The following is a 12,054-nucleotide window of genomic DNA, read 5'->3' on the forward strand; positions in this document are numbered from 1 at the left end:
GCTGGAAAAACTGGAAAGCACTGGTGTGTGGAATTGGTCACAGGGTGCAGATGGCCCCTGAGCAGCCTGTGAGCAGCGTGGATAGCTTCTTGTGTTGAGACCAGAAATCAGGCCTCCTCCACTGGGCACTGTGGCCACATCAGCTGAGGCAGAGGTTGTTTCGCGTGTTTAGGGACTCGCTGCCATGGCCAGGGAAAATCTTGCCTTGTGTTGCTGAATATGCTAACAAACTAATTTTAACACTTCAGATCTGCTTGAGCTACAGGCAAACTGCTCCATACACACTGGTTGAATTTTGCTGCTGTTACCAAACCTTACCTTGGGTTTTTATCTGTTTTTCAGAAAGAAAAATTTACTAATGCAGCTGATGAAGCAGAAAAGGTTCAACAAGCTATGCAAGGTATGTCTGCTGCTAAACTAAACAAAGCAAACACCGGCAGAAAAGAAATGCTGCAAAATAGAGGGGGTTTTCTGCACTTTCAAATGCACGCTGGTGGTACAGTGGGTTCCGGCAGCGATGGAAAGGAAAGGGTTATTTGCAGCTTCTCCTTTGAAGAGTAATAAACCTGGCAAGTAGGTGGAATTACCTGTGTCTGAGTAGTCACTAACGTTGTTTTCAAAATTTTATTGCATAGAAACAATAAAAAAACTAAACCAGAAAGAAGAGCAGTTTACGCTCATGTCTTCAGAACTGGAGCAGCTGAAGTCTAGTTTGACGGGTAAGGAGGTATCAGAGTGGAATGTTTTAAGCGCGCCAGCTTTGTGCTTTCATACGCCTCCCGCACAGCTTGCCATCGCAGGAGGGAACGCTTCCGCATCTGCGCATCCCTTCCAGAGAAAGCCTTTCCTCCAGGCAGAAAACAGCTTTGCGGCACTGTGGGTAATGACACCACGAAGTGACAGTGATGTTAAGGAGATAGTTCAGTAAGGCAGAAGATCTCTTGGTTGAGTGTATTCCAAATGAGTAGTTAATTCTTATTTGACACTACCACAAAATGATGCTGTGGTGATGGTCAGGTCCCAGACAAAGGTGTGGGGACCAGACTGAAGCATTACAAATGTACGGTGGTGAGTTCACAGGAGCCTTGTCCATAAGTAGTGTTTTCTTTTCAAGGACACCATAAGGACTCTGCGTTAGTCTGGTTGTCTCCTTCTTCCTGTCTCACCGGAGGGGCCCTCCTGTATCTTTCTAGCTGTACGTCTCCGTTTAAAACCAACATAGAAAGAAATTAAGAAAGATTCTGTACACTGTAAGCAACCGTTTCAAGGCATTGTTGGGACTGTAGAAGCCCCCCTCCGAGGGCTGCCCTTGCCCTTGCTGGCAGTGCCTGCCCTGGACTGAGCCATTTGTTTGCCATAGCTTCATGTTGCTTTTATTGTCTGCTTTGCGCTGCTCTGCTGCATAGCTGGTGAGCTGTCTCTCCTCTGAGGTCTACTTACTTCTCTTACTGTATTTCTTGATCACCCTCTGATATGGGCAGAACCCGTGTCGGCTTCTAATGGCCTGCCGTGAAGTGAATCACTTCTGAAATGAAGATTTCTGGACTAGCTGCTTTTTTACTGTTTCTGAAGAGTTCTTTTAACTGTCTGCTGCAGTTCAAAAGTCAAACAGTCATAATTTTTCATTTTAAAGGGGTGATTTGCAAGCTCTGTAGCATCAATATGACTCTGTGTACAGCTCTTACTACCTCCCAGCTAGTCTGTGCATACCCTTTCTCTTCAGTTCACTAGACTGCTAACCTTTGTCTTGCTCAGAGATGGAGAAGAAATTGAAGGAGCGAGAAGAGAGAGAACAGCAGCTGGTTGAAGCTAAAGCCAAGCTTGAAAATGATATTGCAGAGATCATGAAGTCTTCAGGAGACAGCTCTGCCCAGCTTACAAAGATGAACGATGAGCTCCGGTCAAAAGAAAGGTATTCCTTCAGTGTCGGAACAGTTTGACATTTCGTTCTTTGCTCCTGCACTCCCAGCTTCTCATTTCACTTTCCTCTAAATATCTGAACAAGATGCTCCCGAGTGTCACGTTGATGAGACAAGTGAACTTATTCTATCAAACTAAATTAGTCAAAACAATCTCCTCAGAGTGATGTGAAGAGCATCTGACACTCACCATTCTGAAATTCTGAGGTGACATGCTTCTCATCTCCCAGAGTAAAAGGCCTTTTTAATAATCTAGGCTGTGGTGTGACTGTGCTTCATAATTATTTGATTACCTAATAAGCCTGGGTTGTTTGTTTGTATAAAATCTTGGGTCACATTCTTGTCTAGTAAGAGAAAATGTGTCTTGTTTCAAGTAAAAATTGTATGTGACATAGTTGTTGTTTGCCTTTACAAAACCCCAGGCTGGGGGCAGCTGTGTTGCTCTGCACACAGCAAGTCCTCCGTCTCACTCGTGTATGTTTAATTTAGCAGCACAGTCTCTATATCTTAAATAATTAAATCTCTTTCTAAATGCTTAGACAGAATATAGAACTTCAGCGTGATTTAGAGTCTTTCTGTGCTTGTCGTGCTGTCAGCAAAAAGTAATGTTCTTTTATTTGCTCTTTCTAGGCAGTTGGAGCAAATACAACTTGAGCTTACAAAAGCGAATGAAAAGGCTGTTCAGCTTCAGAAGAGTGTGGAGCAGACAACACAGAAAGCTGAGCAGAGTCAGCAAGAAACTCTCAAGATTCATCAAGCAGAACTGAAAAATCTGCAGGACCAGCTAATGGACATGGTAAGAGCAACTTCCCGAAGTGCTGATGAACTGCCTGCAGTGTTGTACCGCTCTGCTTTCACTGTGCTCCAATTGTGTTGTCTTCTGTCAGAAAAAGCAGATCGAGACCAGTCAGAATCAATATAAGGATCTACAGGCAAAGTATGAGAAAGAAACTTCAGAGATGATCACTAAACATGATGCAGATATCAAAGGGTTTAAGCAGAACTTGCTGGATGCCGAAGAGGCACTGAAAATGGCCCAGAAGAAAAACGAGGCTTTAGAAACGCAGGCCGAGGAGCTGAAAAAGCAAGCGGCGGAGGCCAAAGTAGGTACATGCGGTTACTCTGCAAGTCATGTGAAGTTTAAATCTGTTGGGTCACCGTTTCATTGTAAGATTTTGGCAGCGTTTCAGTTTTTGAACTTTTCCAGGGTGGGTTAGTGTTGGCCAGGGGAGAGAAGCACACGTGACTCACCGCTGTCTTCTCTGGGTTGCTCAGGAACCCATGAAATAGGGTTCTTTGGGGGTACCGTTTGTTGTTCACAGATCTCTGGCTCAGTGCAATCAGCTGGAGCCAAGGGTTACTCTCTGTTCTTTAAAGGCACAGATTTTAAAACAGGTTGTGAGCTATTTAATTTCAAAGGTTTACCCACCTGAAGTGTTGTTCCATAGTACGGTCCCATAGTAGTGCAGCTATTCAGTGTGTACCTTGAATTGGGTAATTTTTTTCCTCCTGTTTCTGTGACATTACTGCTTGCTTTCATCCCTCGTTAGTTTTTTGCTGTAATCTTTGTTTTATGCTGTAGCAAAATACTTAGTGTATAAATTGGCACACAAGTTAACTGTAAATACACCACTGATGTGGGATTTGAATTAAACAGGTTGTGACAATGTATTTTGGACAGAATCATGGAGAATTGCATGTAGAAGGTGAATTGGAGAATTGGAAGTCAGTATCTTATACAACTCCCTCCATTTTAATTCCCTTAAATTCTTATGAAATCGTTCTGTGGCTGCTCTTTCTGAGTAACTCACGTTCAGAAAATGTGTTGGGAGTGGTTTTAAGAAAAAGATGAAGTCTTGTCTGGAGGAACCTTCAAACCATGATTTTATTTTTAATTATTTAACCTCCAAAAGGTTTTCTTGCGGGTGGTGGGTGTTCTGTACCGAAGTCTCGGGGCTGGCTGTCACAGTGGACTGTGTGTCAGTGTATACACTCGTTAATTTACAATAGCTCTGTTTGCCCTTAAACCACATTTCTCATTTGTCTGCTTGACTTCATTTTTGTTTTCCCTTCTCCTTGACTTTATTTCTTTAGTCCTTAACCTCTGTGTTAGCATCAGCCAGAAAAGAAATTGAACTAATGTCAGACAAGATGAGGGGTTTGATGTCAGAAAAAGAGACTTTGGCACAGGAGGGGAATACTTTAAAATTAGAGAGAGGTTCCTTGTTATCGAAACTCCTAGAACTGGAATCAAAGATCTCGTTAATGCAACAAGACCACGAACAACTTCGAACAGTAAATGAAGAACTTAATTCAGAAAATCAAAAAATCCTAAAGCAGAAAGAAGCAGCTGAGGCCAAAAGCCAGCAGGAAAGCACAGAAAAGGTAGCACTGATCTCTGAGAAAAGCAAACTGCTCTCTGAAATAGAGGCAGCCCAGGCAGAGCTTCTGAAGAGAACTCAAGAAAATGATGCTCTCCGCTCTTCAGAGTCAACCTTGCTCCAACAGCTGAAAGAACTTCAGGCCAACAAAGCTGCCATGGATGTGGTATATCAGAAACATATCCAGGACTGGGAAGAACGGGAGAGTTATCAGAAGAAACTTCTGGAAGAGAAAGATGCAGCTGTTAAAGACAAAGATGTTGTTATTAAGAAGCTGGAAAGTTCTTGTGAGGCTCTGGCCAGAGATCAGAGAGAGCTACTGCAGGAAGTGTCATCTTTGACTGCAGAGAGAGATTCAGCCGTAAGTAAACACTCGGATCTTGAAAATACACATATCGCCTTAAAAAGTGAACTGAGCGGTCTGCTGCAGACAAGCCAGAGCCTGCGGTCCGAGAAGGAGGTGCTCCTTAAAAGCATCGAAGAACTGCGTGTGACTTCGGACAACGCGGTTAGTGAAAACGAAGCATTAAAAGTGAGAACGGAAGAGATGAAAACAGAACTCGAGACTGGACGTAAAGATCTTCAAAAAGCACTGAAAGACACCGTGGAGCTGAAGGATTCCCTTGCTAGTCTCTCTCATCGTCTTGAGGAAGTTACAGCCTCAAGAGACAGATCCAATTCTGAACGAGTTCGGTTACTTCAAGAGAAAGAAGCGCTTTGCTCGTCAGAACGAAGGCTTTTGGCTGAAAAGGAGGAACTTCTAAATGAAAATAAGGCAGTTACTGAAAAGCTTGCTAAGGCGACGGCAGATGCTGTACTTGCCAAGAGAGTCTTCACTGAGAAAATAAACGAACTGAACTTGGAGAAGGAATCTGTTTTTTGTAAGTTGTTGCAATCTGAAAAGCACAGTGAAGCTCTTCTCCAAGAGAAGAAGGAATTGGAGAACAAATGCTTAGAGCTTCTCGATGAAAACAAGTCTTCTGCAAATGCAATTGCTGATATGAAGAGAGAGCATGAACTGGACATCTCGGCCAAGAGAGCTCTGGCCCAAGAGAATGCTGTGCTCCAAGACTCCATTGAAGCCCTCAAGGAAGAACTGAGTAAGAAGACTCTGGAAAATCAAGAGCTCATAGGCTGTAAACGTAACCTTTCGGATCTTCTGAAAGAGGCCCAGGATGCCAGAAGAACATTAGAAAACGACCTGGCAGCTGTATCACATGCTGAGCAGGTCCTGGCAGCTTCACTCAAGAGCTGTTCCTCTGACAGGGAGGTGCTGGCCAGGGAGAGGACTGAATTGCAAGATCAGTGTCAGAAATTAAATGGAGAGATTGTGACTCTGAAAGAAAACTTAACCACAGAAAAGGAGGCTAGAAAACTGGACAAGGAATCGTTTTTGTTAGAACATGTGGAACTTCAAAACAACGTCAGCTCCTTAGAGAAGGAGATTGAAGAGCTGAGAGAGAAAAATAGAGAATTTCTGACTGAGAAAGAACTTTTAGTTCAGCAGAAAGAAAAATCTGAAACTAAACTGGTGGAAGTAATGAAAGAAAAAGAAATGCTCTGTGCAGAGACAGAGCAGCTTGCTGCCAGTATGGAACGACTGAAGAGAGACTTTACTTCCTTGTCCGAATCAAAAGCAGAGCTCGAGGACCTCCACAGCCGCGTCTCCGAGAGGCTGGAACTGACGGAGAAGGGGAGAATAAAGTTACTTCAGGAAAACAATAGCCTGCTGGCTGGACAGGAGAGACTGCTCACCAGTAAGGAGGAACTGCTGAAAGAGAAGGAGAAATTCTCTGAGGATTATTATAAACTCCGTGAGGAATTAGCACTTTTAGAACAAACTAACAGTGACCTCTCAGGCAGATTGCTGGTGTCTCAGGGCAAAAATCAGATGCTGCAGGAGGAGATGAACAATCTGGCTTTGAGACTAAAAGACATTGAGACTCTCCAGGCCCAAACAGTAGCGCAGAAACTGGAGGTATCGAAAGCCCTAGTTAAGCGATCAGTGCGGTTGTACTAACCCTGAGCACTAACCAGCGGGTTCCTCTCCGCACCGCCTTGCACAGTCAGCACTTCGTCTCAGGACAAACAGGCTGCAATTGTGGGCTCTCAGTGTAGTCCTTTGGGGATTTGTCAAGTTGTGAGTCTGAAAGACACTTTAATATTTTTTAAAAATATTTCTAAAAGCCGATGTTGTTGCTGAGTGTTGCAAGAAAACAACGTAAACTGTGAATAAAAGGAAGTTTTGTTCCCTGAATCTGGCCGGAGAAATTGAGCAGCTCCTTCTGTGGAAGCACTCTGCAGCTTAAAAGCTGGAGTGGCAATAGATAAGGGTTTAGAGTAGATCTTTGTGCAATTCCGTGTTGTAATTTAACAAACTACAAATCTGAGTTACTCGGACAAATATAAACCCATACCCTGCTCCTGTGAGTGTAACTGGATAAAAAACAGCGTGAGAGAACCATTTAAATCTGCGCTGCAGGACTTCCAGTCTGTTAAAGACACTGACAGTTCTTTTTATTCACAGAAGGGTTTGTATTCACCACCAACAAATTCTGTGAAGTGTTTTGAGTTCCTGTTTGTGTGGCTTGAAGCCTGTAAAATCACTTTGAATATAAAATGGAATCAAGACACCCTATAGGAGGGTGTTATGCCTGCCTTAATATTCTCGTATTTCCTTTCACAAGAGCATAATGAACGCACTGAAACAATGCGATAATTGGCTTCCTCTCCTATTTAATTTTTAAATTTTTTCAAATTTTTATCAGCTTTTTATAATTCCAGATTGTGTGAAAGTAGAGCAGTCTGTTGGAAGTGAATATCTGTTGAGCTACTACTCTCTAAAGTGGTTAGAAGTCCAGGAGCAATCTCAGTGGTGCTAGTCAGAAACCCAGGAACTGAAAAAGAAGGAACGGGCTTCCTCGGTGGCAACACCAGCATGGGGTTATGATCTGTTTCTGCATGGAATGGAATCCTTTCACATCCATATATTTTTATACTTTATGCAGCTTCAAAATGCAAATAAATTCCCACTTAAAGTCCTCTAATTGGAAAGCAGCTGGCAAACGGTGGAGCTGTGCATAAAGTATTGAGGTTCATCTTCGGCTTTCAGAAGTCCCTTTGCTAATACTTTTTTTTCCTCCCCCACCCCGCTTTATCTGTAGGCTGCGAAAATGGCAGAAGATGTTTTCCAGGCTGTGGAGAAGGTGACCAAAGAGAAGGATGCCATCCACAAAGAACAAGGTTTATCTTTGGCTTTCAGAAGTCCCTTTGCTAATACGTTCTTTTTCTCCCCCACCCCGCTTTATCTGTAGGCTGCGAAAATGGCAGAAGATGTTTTCCAGGCTGTGGAGAAGGTGACCAAAGAGAAGGATGCCATCCACAAAGAAAAGATTGAGACTTTGGCCTCTCTGGAGAACTCTAGGCAGACAAACGAGAAACTCCAGAATGAAGTAATCTCATTTCAATGCTTTTATATACAAAGTTTTGCCTAGTTTGTAAGGAACAACTATTGAATTGCAGCGAGTTGGACTAGGCGAGAGTCGATTCCGTCGTCTTCCCACTGCAGTACTGAGCTGTGACTGGCTTGGGCCAACCTGCTGCAGGAGTGGATGTTGCTGGGAAATCTGGGGGCTGTATATAGCCACCTGACCCGTGTTCTCTTGTATTTCACGTGTGGTTTCAAATACCGTACAACATGTAAGGTCGTGTCCCTTAAATCTTGGTGCAGCAACAAAAAAACTGTATCTCGTGTACCGGGACCTCTGGATGCTACAGTCAGCAGCTTTTGCAGATTACACAGTTGAGAGACAGGGGTTGAGCTGAGGGTTAGTCCATCTCTTGCTGTGTAGCTTTGGGTCAGTTGTTTAGAGAACGCTCTGCTTCAGTGCCCTGGTATAAGTATGGGGGTGACTTCACACTCCGATGAAGGGCTGCAAAGCTCCTCCTCACAGTGCTCCCAGACCACAGAAGTCACTGCTCCAGCTCTCACCTGTAATGAACTCCTTGCTCAGTCTTTGTCATCTTGACATGTGTAATGTATAATCTCTTTTTTTTTTTTCTACTTTTCTGTTAATCTGGACTGTGGTCTGACGAGGTACGAGTTCTGCGGAGCTGTGCACTGCACAAATTCAACAGCTTCACAGCCCAACGTGTGCAGCAGTTCCTCAGTCGTGTCCTCCCACCAGTTTGTGGTACTTCAGGGTTCAGAGAAGGGAAGAGTGTTCTCACTGCCCCAGAATATCTTGTCTAATGTTGAACCAGTGTCTTTCTGGCAGATCTTGAGCCCTCCGTGGCCTCTTTTTGATGGCTTTTGGGTAGATGGGAGCTAGCAGGTAGTGAACAGCTGGGCTAACCGAAGTGGTGCAGCTTGTGCTGACACAGTCATGGTTTCCAACGAGGTCTGACGACTCAGGAATTAGAAGTGGTGATGTTAATAATAGCGGGCTTTCACTTTCTGGATTAAAAAATAATCCACAGGGTCCTGTAATGCCATGAGAATGGCTGAGGATTATCTGTTATGTAATATGATGTGTCGCTGAACGCGATCAAATAAGGCTTCCAAGCCTGTGGTGTTTACGTGGTAGATGGAAGCTCAGGAAGCAGATGTACAACAGTTTGTGCCATGCAGCAAGATCTCTGGAAGGAATTAGTTTCTTGTGCTTGCAAGCACAACATTTAACCTACTGTTTCTCAGGAATTAAGGTACGGTAAAACAGAACTTTTTATCACTTATCTTAGAGGAACAAAGATCAAGGGAACAGCTCATTTTATTTTTTTTAATTAATTGTTTTTTTTTAAAAAGTGCTGTGGGTCGGGTAGCGTTTACAGGGGAGGCGCTTTGGAGCGTCCCCTCTTCTCTCAGGGCAGACACACCAGATTACTGTAAGCTGCTCTTCTATGGGCTTTGAGTTCTTCGTGCTGCTCGACTTGAATGCAGGAAGTCTCGTAACAGTTTTCGCTAGATGAATGCTTCTCAGTACAGACCGAATGAATTTAAGGACTGAAGACAGAAAAGTGGAGCAGCTCAGCGCAGGCCCCCCTTTTGCTGAGTGTCTTTTCCAAGTGCTACACCTAAGAACTGTAGTTTCATTAGTGTAATGAGGCTTTTTTTCCTCTTTAAGTTGGACATGCTTAAACAAAACAACCTGAAAAATGAAGAGGAACTCAATAAATCAAAAGAGCTTCTAAATCTGGAGAACAAGAAGGTGGAAGAACTTCAAAAGGAATTGTAAGTATTTCCAGGTTAAATCTGTTAAACCATTCCTGTGTAGGTACATTTGCCTTTTGCTTTGGGAGAAATTGTCTTTCAGTTCCTCTCCAGTATCCTCGCTTACAAAGCAGATATTGGGTCACAATTAAATATTAGTTTGACGTGTATAGATGTCGAAATGGGAGCGGTGCTCCTGAGCTGCTGAAGGGTAAGGAAGCAAATCCTTTGTCCCAAGCACTGTTGGAGGTTGGTTTGTTGGAGGAGGTGCAGAGTCTTGCCACCTGAGGGCACCAGATTGGTTAAACACCTTACGGTTTGGGTTTAACTGCAAGTATGCTTGGAGGGTTAAGTAGTTTTAAGTGACTTTATTTAAAGAAAATCTGGTTCTGCTTTTATTTTGCATTGATGGCTTGATCCAGTTTATTCCCGTTGCCCCACTGTGCACTTCTTTTCTAACTGGGTCAGTGCTAATGCTCTATGTAGTAGGTAAAACTAGAGTTAATTGTTTATTGTTTGAGCTGCTTCATCTGAGAAACTCCCTCTTATATACTACAAACTAAGACTGTGTAGCACTGTACACAAACAAGTTAACTGCAAAGCTTTGGATATAAAGTAATTTGCCCTGTGGAATCCCACCGTATCAAAGCTTTTGGTGTGCCATCGTGCGTAAAGTCCTGGTTGTTGCTACCCCGCAGCGCTGCCCGGCCCCAGCTGTCAGAGAGGTGATGTGCTAGATCTCAGAGCTTGGTTCCCACCTGCACACCAAGAGGAATTTCTTGATGGGTGGAGTGAGAGCTGGAATCTGGCCTGAGAGCTGAGAGCAGCTTTGGCTAATTACTGTTATTGTTAGTTCCGTAAATCATTTTGTGACAGTTCGTAACTGCTGCTCCGAGGTGAAGGCAGGGCATGAAGGAAATCAGCACCCAGAATTAACGCTAAGTTTCTGTATGACTGGCAGGTTTTGCTGCTGGCTTTTTAATCTCTGCGTGCTTGTACAGAGAGAAAGGCAGGATTTCATTCTGTGAGCAATTCCTACCTGCCCCAGTGCTCTGGAAATGCCAGAGCAAAGTAATAACTTCTGGATGAGCTGGAACAGCAAGGGGCTACCAGGCTCCGGGATCGCCGGAAGACAAAATATATTAGACTGCAATTTGTGAAGCAGAAGTAATTTATAGAAGATGCTTCCTTGAAAGTCTTCAGCACTGACAGGAGTGCTCGTGGTCCTGATCACTTGGTGGTGTTTTTAATTTTATTTTTGTGAGGGTTAACGTTAGTCGTGGACTGTTGCTGAATGTGGGGTCTCATCATCAGTTGTAAGAGACCTTGTGGATAAGGGAAAGCTTGTCTGGTTGTTTTTTAATTGTCTTTGTTGTCATAATTATTTTGTGTGTTGCCTCATTTCAATTAGAGTAAGGAATTAGCTTGGTAACAGGCATTTTGAGATGAGCAGCCAGGCGGGTAGAGAAGGACACCTTTGAGAGGTGGTTGATGAGGGCAGGGCGAAGGAGAGCAGAGGGAGGATGTTGCCCCCAGGAGCTGTGGCTGCAGCTAGGGACTGCCGCTGCCTCCAGAGCTGCGAGTGCCTGTCGGAGGCGGGAGCGACACCGGTGCCTCTGTGTAAAACTGGGGTGAAGAGAAGCACAAACGCGGGCTGGGTGTGGTGTATTCCTTTAGCGCTGCCGACTGCCAAGAGCACTTGCAGATACCATTTAGAGTCCCTCGGCACTAAACGCCGGGGGGCATTTCCCACATCCGACCCTAGTATTTTGTGTGCCTTTTTGACAATGCCCTGAACTACTGAAAGCAAAAAGAAGAGAGAACTGGGGAGTCCTGCAGCTCAGCAAACCGTCCTGGTTAAAAATAGGTATATGTTCCTGCTGCAGCAAGTAGCTCCTTACCGAGAGAAGCTGAGTCGGTGTTCAGCGATGTGAGCTCACCTCTTCCATCCGGTTGAGGTGGATCGGGTTGGACATCGGTCAAGGTGAGACCAGAGAGAAGTGGTTGGAAAATTTTAGTCGTAGCATGCGCTGAAAAAGTGAACCACGCTTCCTTTTGTTTAAATGTGCCCATGAATGGACCACAGAGTTCTTGTGTTTTAAGGTGCTTGAATAAGTTTCTGACTTAAGGGTTCTTCTCCCTCCCACAGGCATAAAAATATTTTTAATATTCCAGTCAGGGTTTAACTCTAGTGCTGGCACACCAGAGAGCTGAGTCTCCTTTGAAAACAAAACACAGTCATAAAAATCCCTGTTTAGTGAAATAAAGCATCTCTCTTTTTGAAAGACATTGTCAAATCTTACAGAAACTTGTGCTGGTCACTTCTGTTACAGGCAGGTGTGCAAAATATTTTTAAAAAATGTATTGAAAATAAACTTACTGTGAGGAGCAGCACAGGTTGGTGAAAGCTGCAAATCCATGTTTTCCTCAGCTTTTGTTTTGTCTTATTTTGTATGTTTGGACCTCAGACTTAAATAAGTGGAGCTGAAGCTTTTTTCCCTTCCTTCCCCCCCCCCCCTCCCCCCCACTTCCTTTTTTTTTTTTT

At 43.9% G+C, this 12,054-nt stretch overlaps 2 protein-coding genes across 4 annotated transcripts in view; both read left to right on the forward strand.

Moving 5' to 3' along the window:
- CLIP1 (CAP-GLY domain containing linker protein 1) overlaps window positions 1-12,054 on the forward strand; it is a 52,514-nt gene that overhangs the window by 27,539 nt on the left and 12,921 nt on the right. For all 3 annotated transcript variants that reach the window (XM_010132804.1, XM_010132801.1, XM_010132802.1), the window contains 7 exons: window positions 343-400; window positions 636-719; window positions 1,756-1,912; window positions 2,550-2,715; window positions 2,807-3,022; window positions 7,615-7,752; window positions 9,424-9,530. In XM_010132804.1, coding sequence (XP_010131106.1) covers window positions 343-400; window positions 636-719; window positions 1,756-1,912; window positions 2,550-2,715; window positions 2,807-3,022; window positions 7,615-7,752; window positions 9,424-9,530 — 926 coding nt within the window. The remainder of the gene's footprint in view (window positions 1-342; window positions 401-635; window positions 720-1,755; window positions 1,913-2,549; window positions 2,716-2,806; window positions 3,023-7,614; window positions 7,753-9,423; window positions 9,531-12,054) is intronic.
- On the forward strand, window positions 4,458-6,320 carry GOLGA6L22 (golgin A6 family-like 22). Its single transcript, XM_010132805.1, has one exon. It carries the CDS (start codon window positions 4,458-4,460, stop codon window positions 6,318-6,320), a length of 1,863 nt encoding a protein of 620 aa, XP_010131107.1.

Source organism: Buceros rhinoceros, unplaced genomic scaffold (genome assembly GCF_000710305.1).
Source record: "Buceros rhinoceros silvestris isolate BGI_N320 unplaced genomic scaffold, ASM71030v1 scaffold6793, whole genome shotgun sequence".
NCBI lineage: Eukaryota > Metazoa > Chordata > Aves > Bucerotiformes > Bucerotidae > Buceros > Buceros rhinoceros.

What these genes read in the sequence shown, in the direction of transcription:
- GOLGA6L22 (XM_010132805.1), top strand. Translation starts at nt 4,458, where the DNA reads ATGGATGTGGTATATCAGAAACATATCCAGGACTGGGAAGAACGGGAG.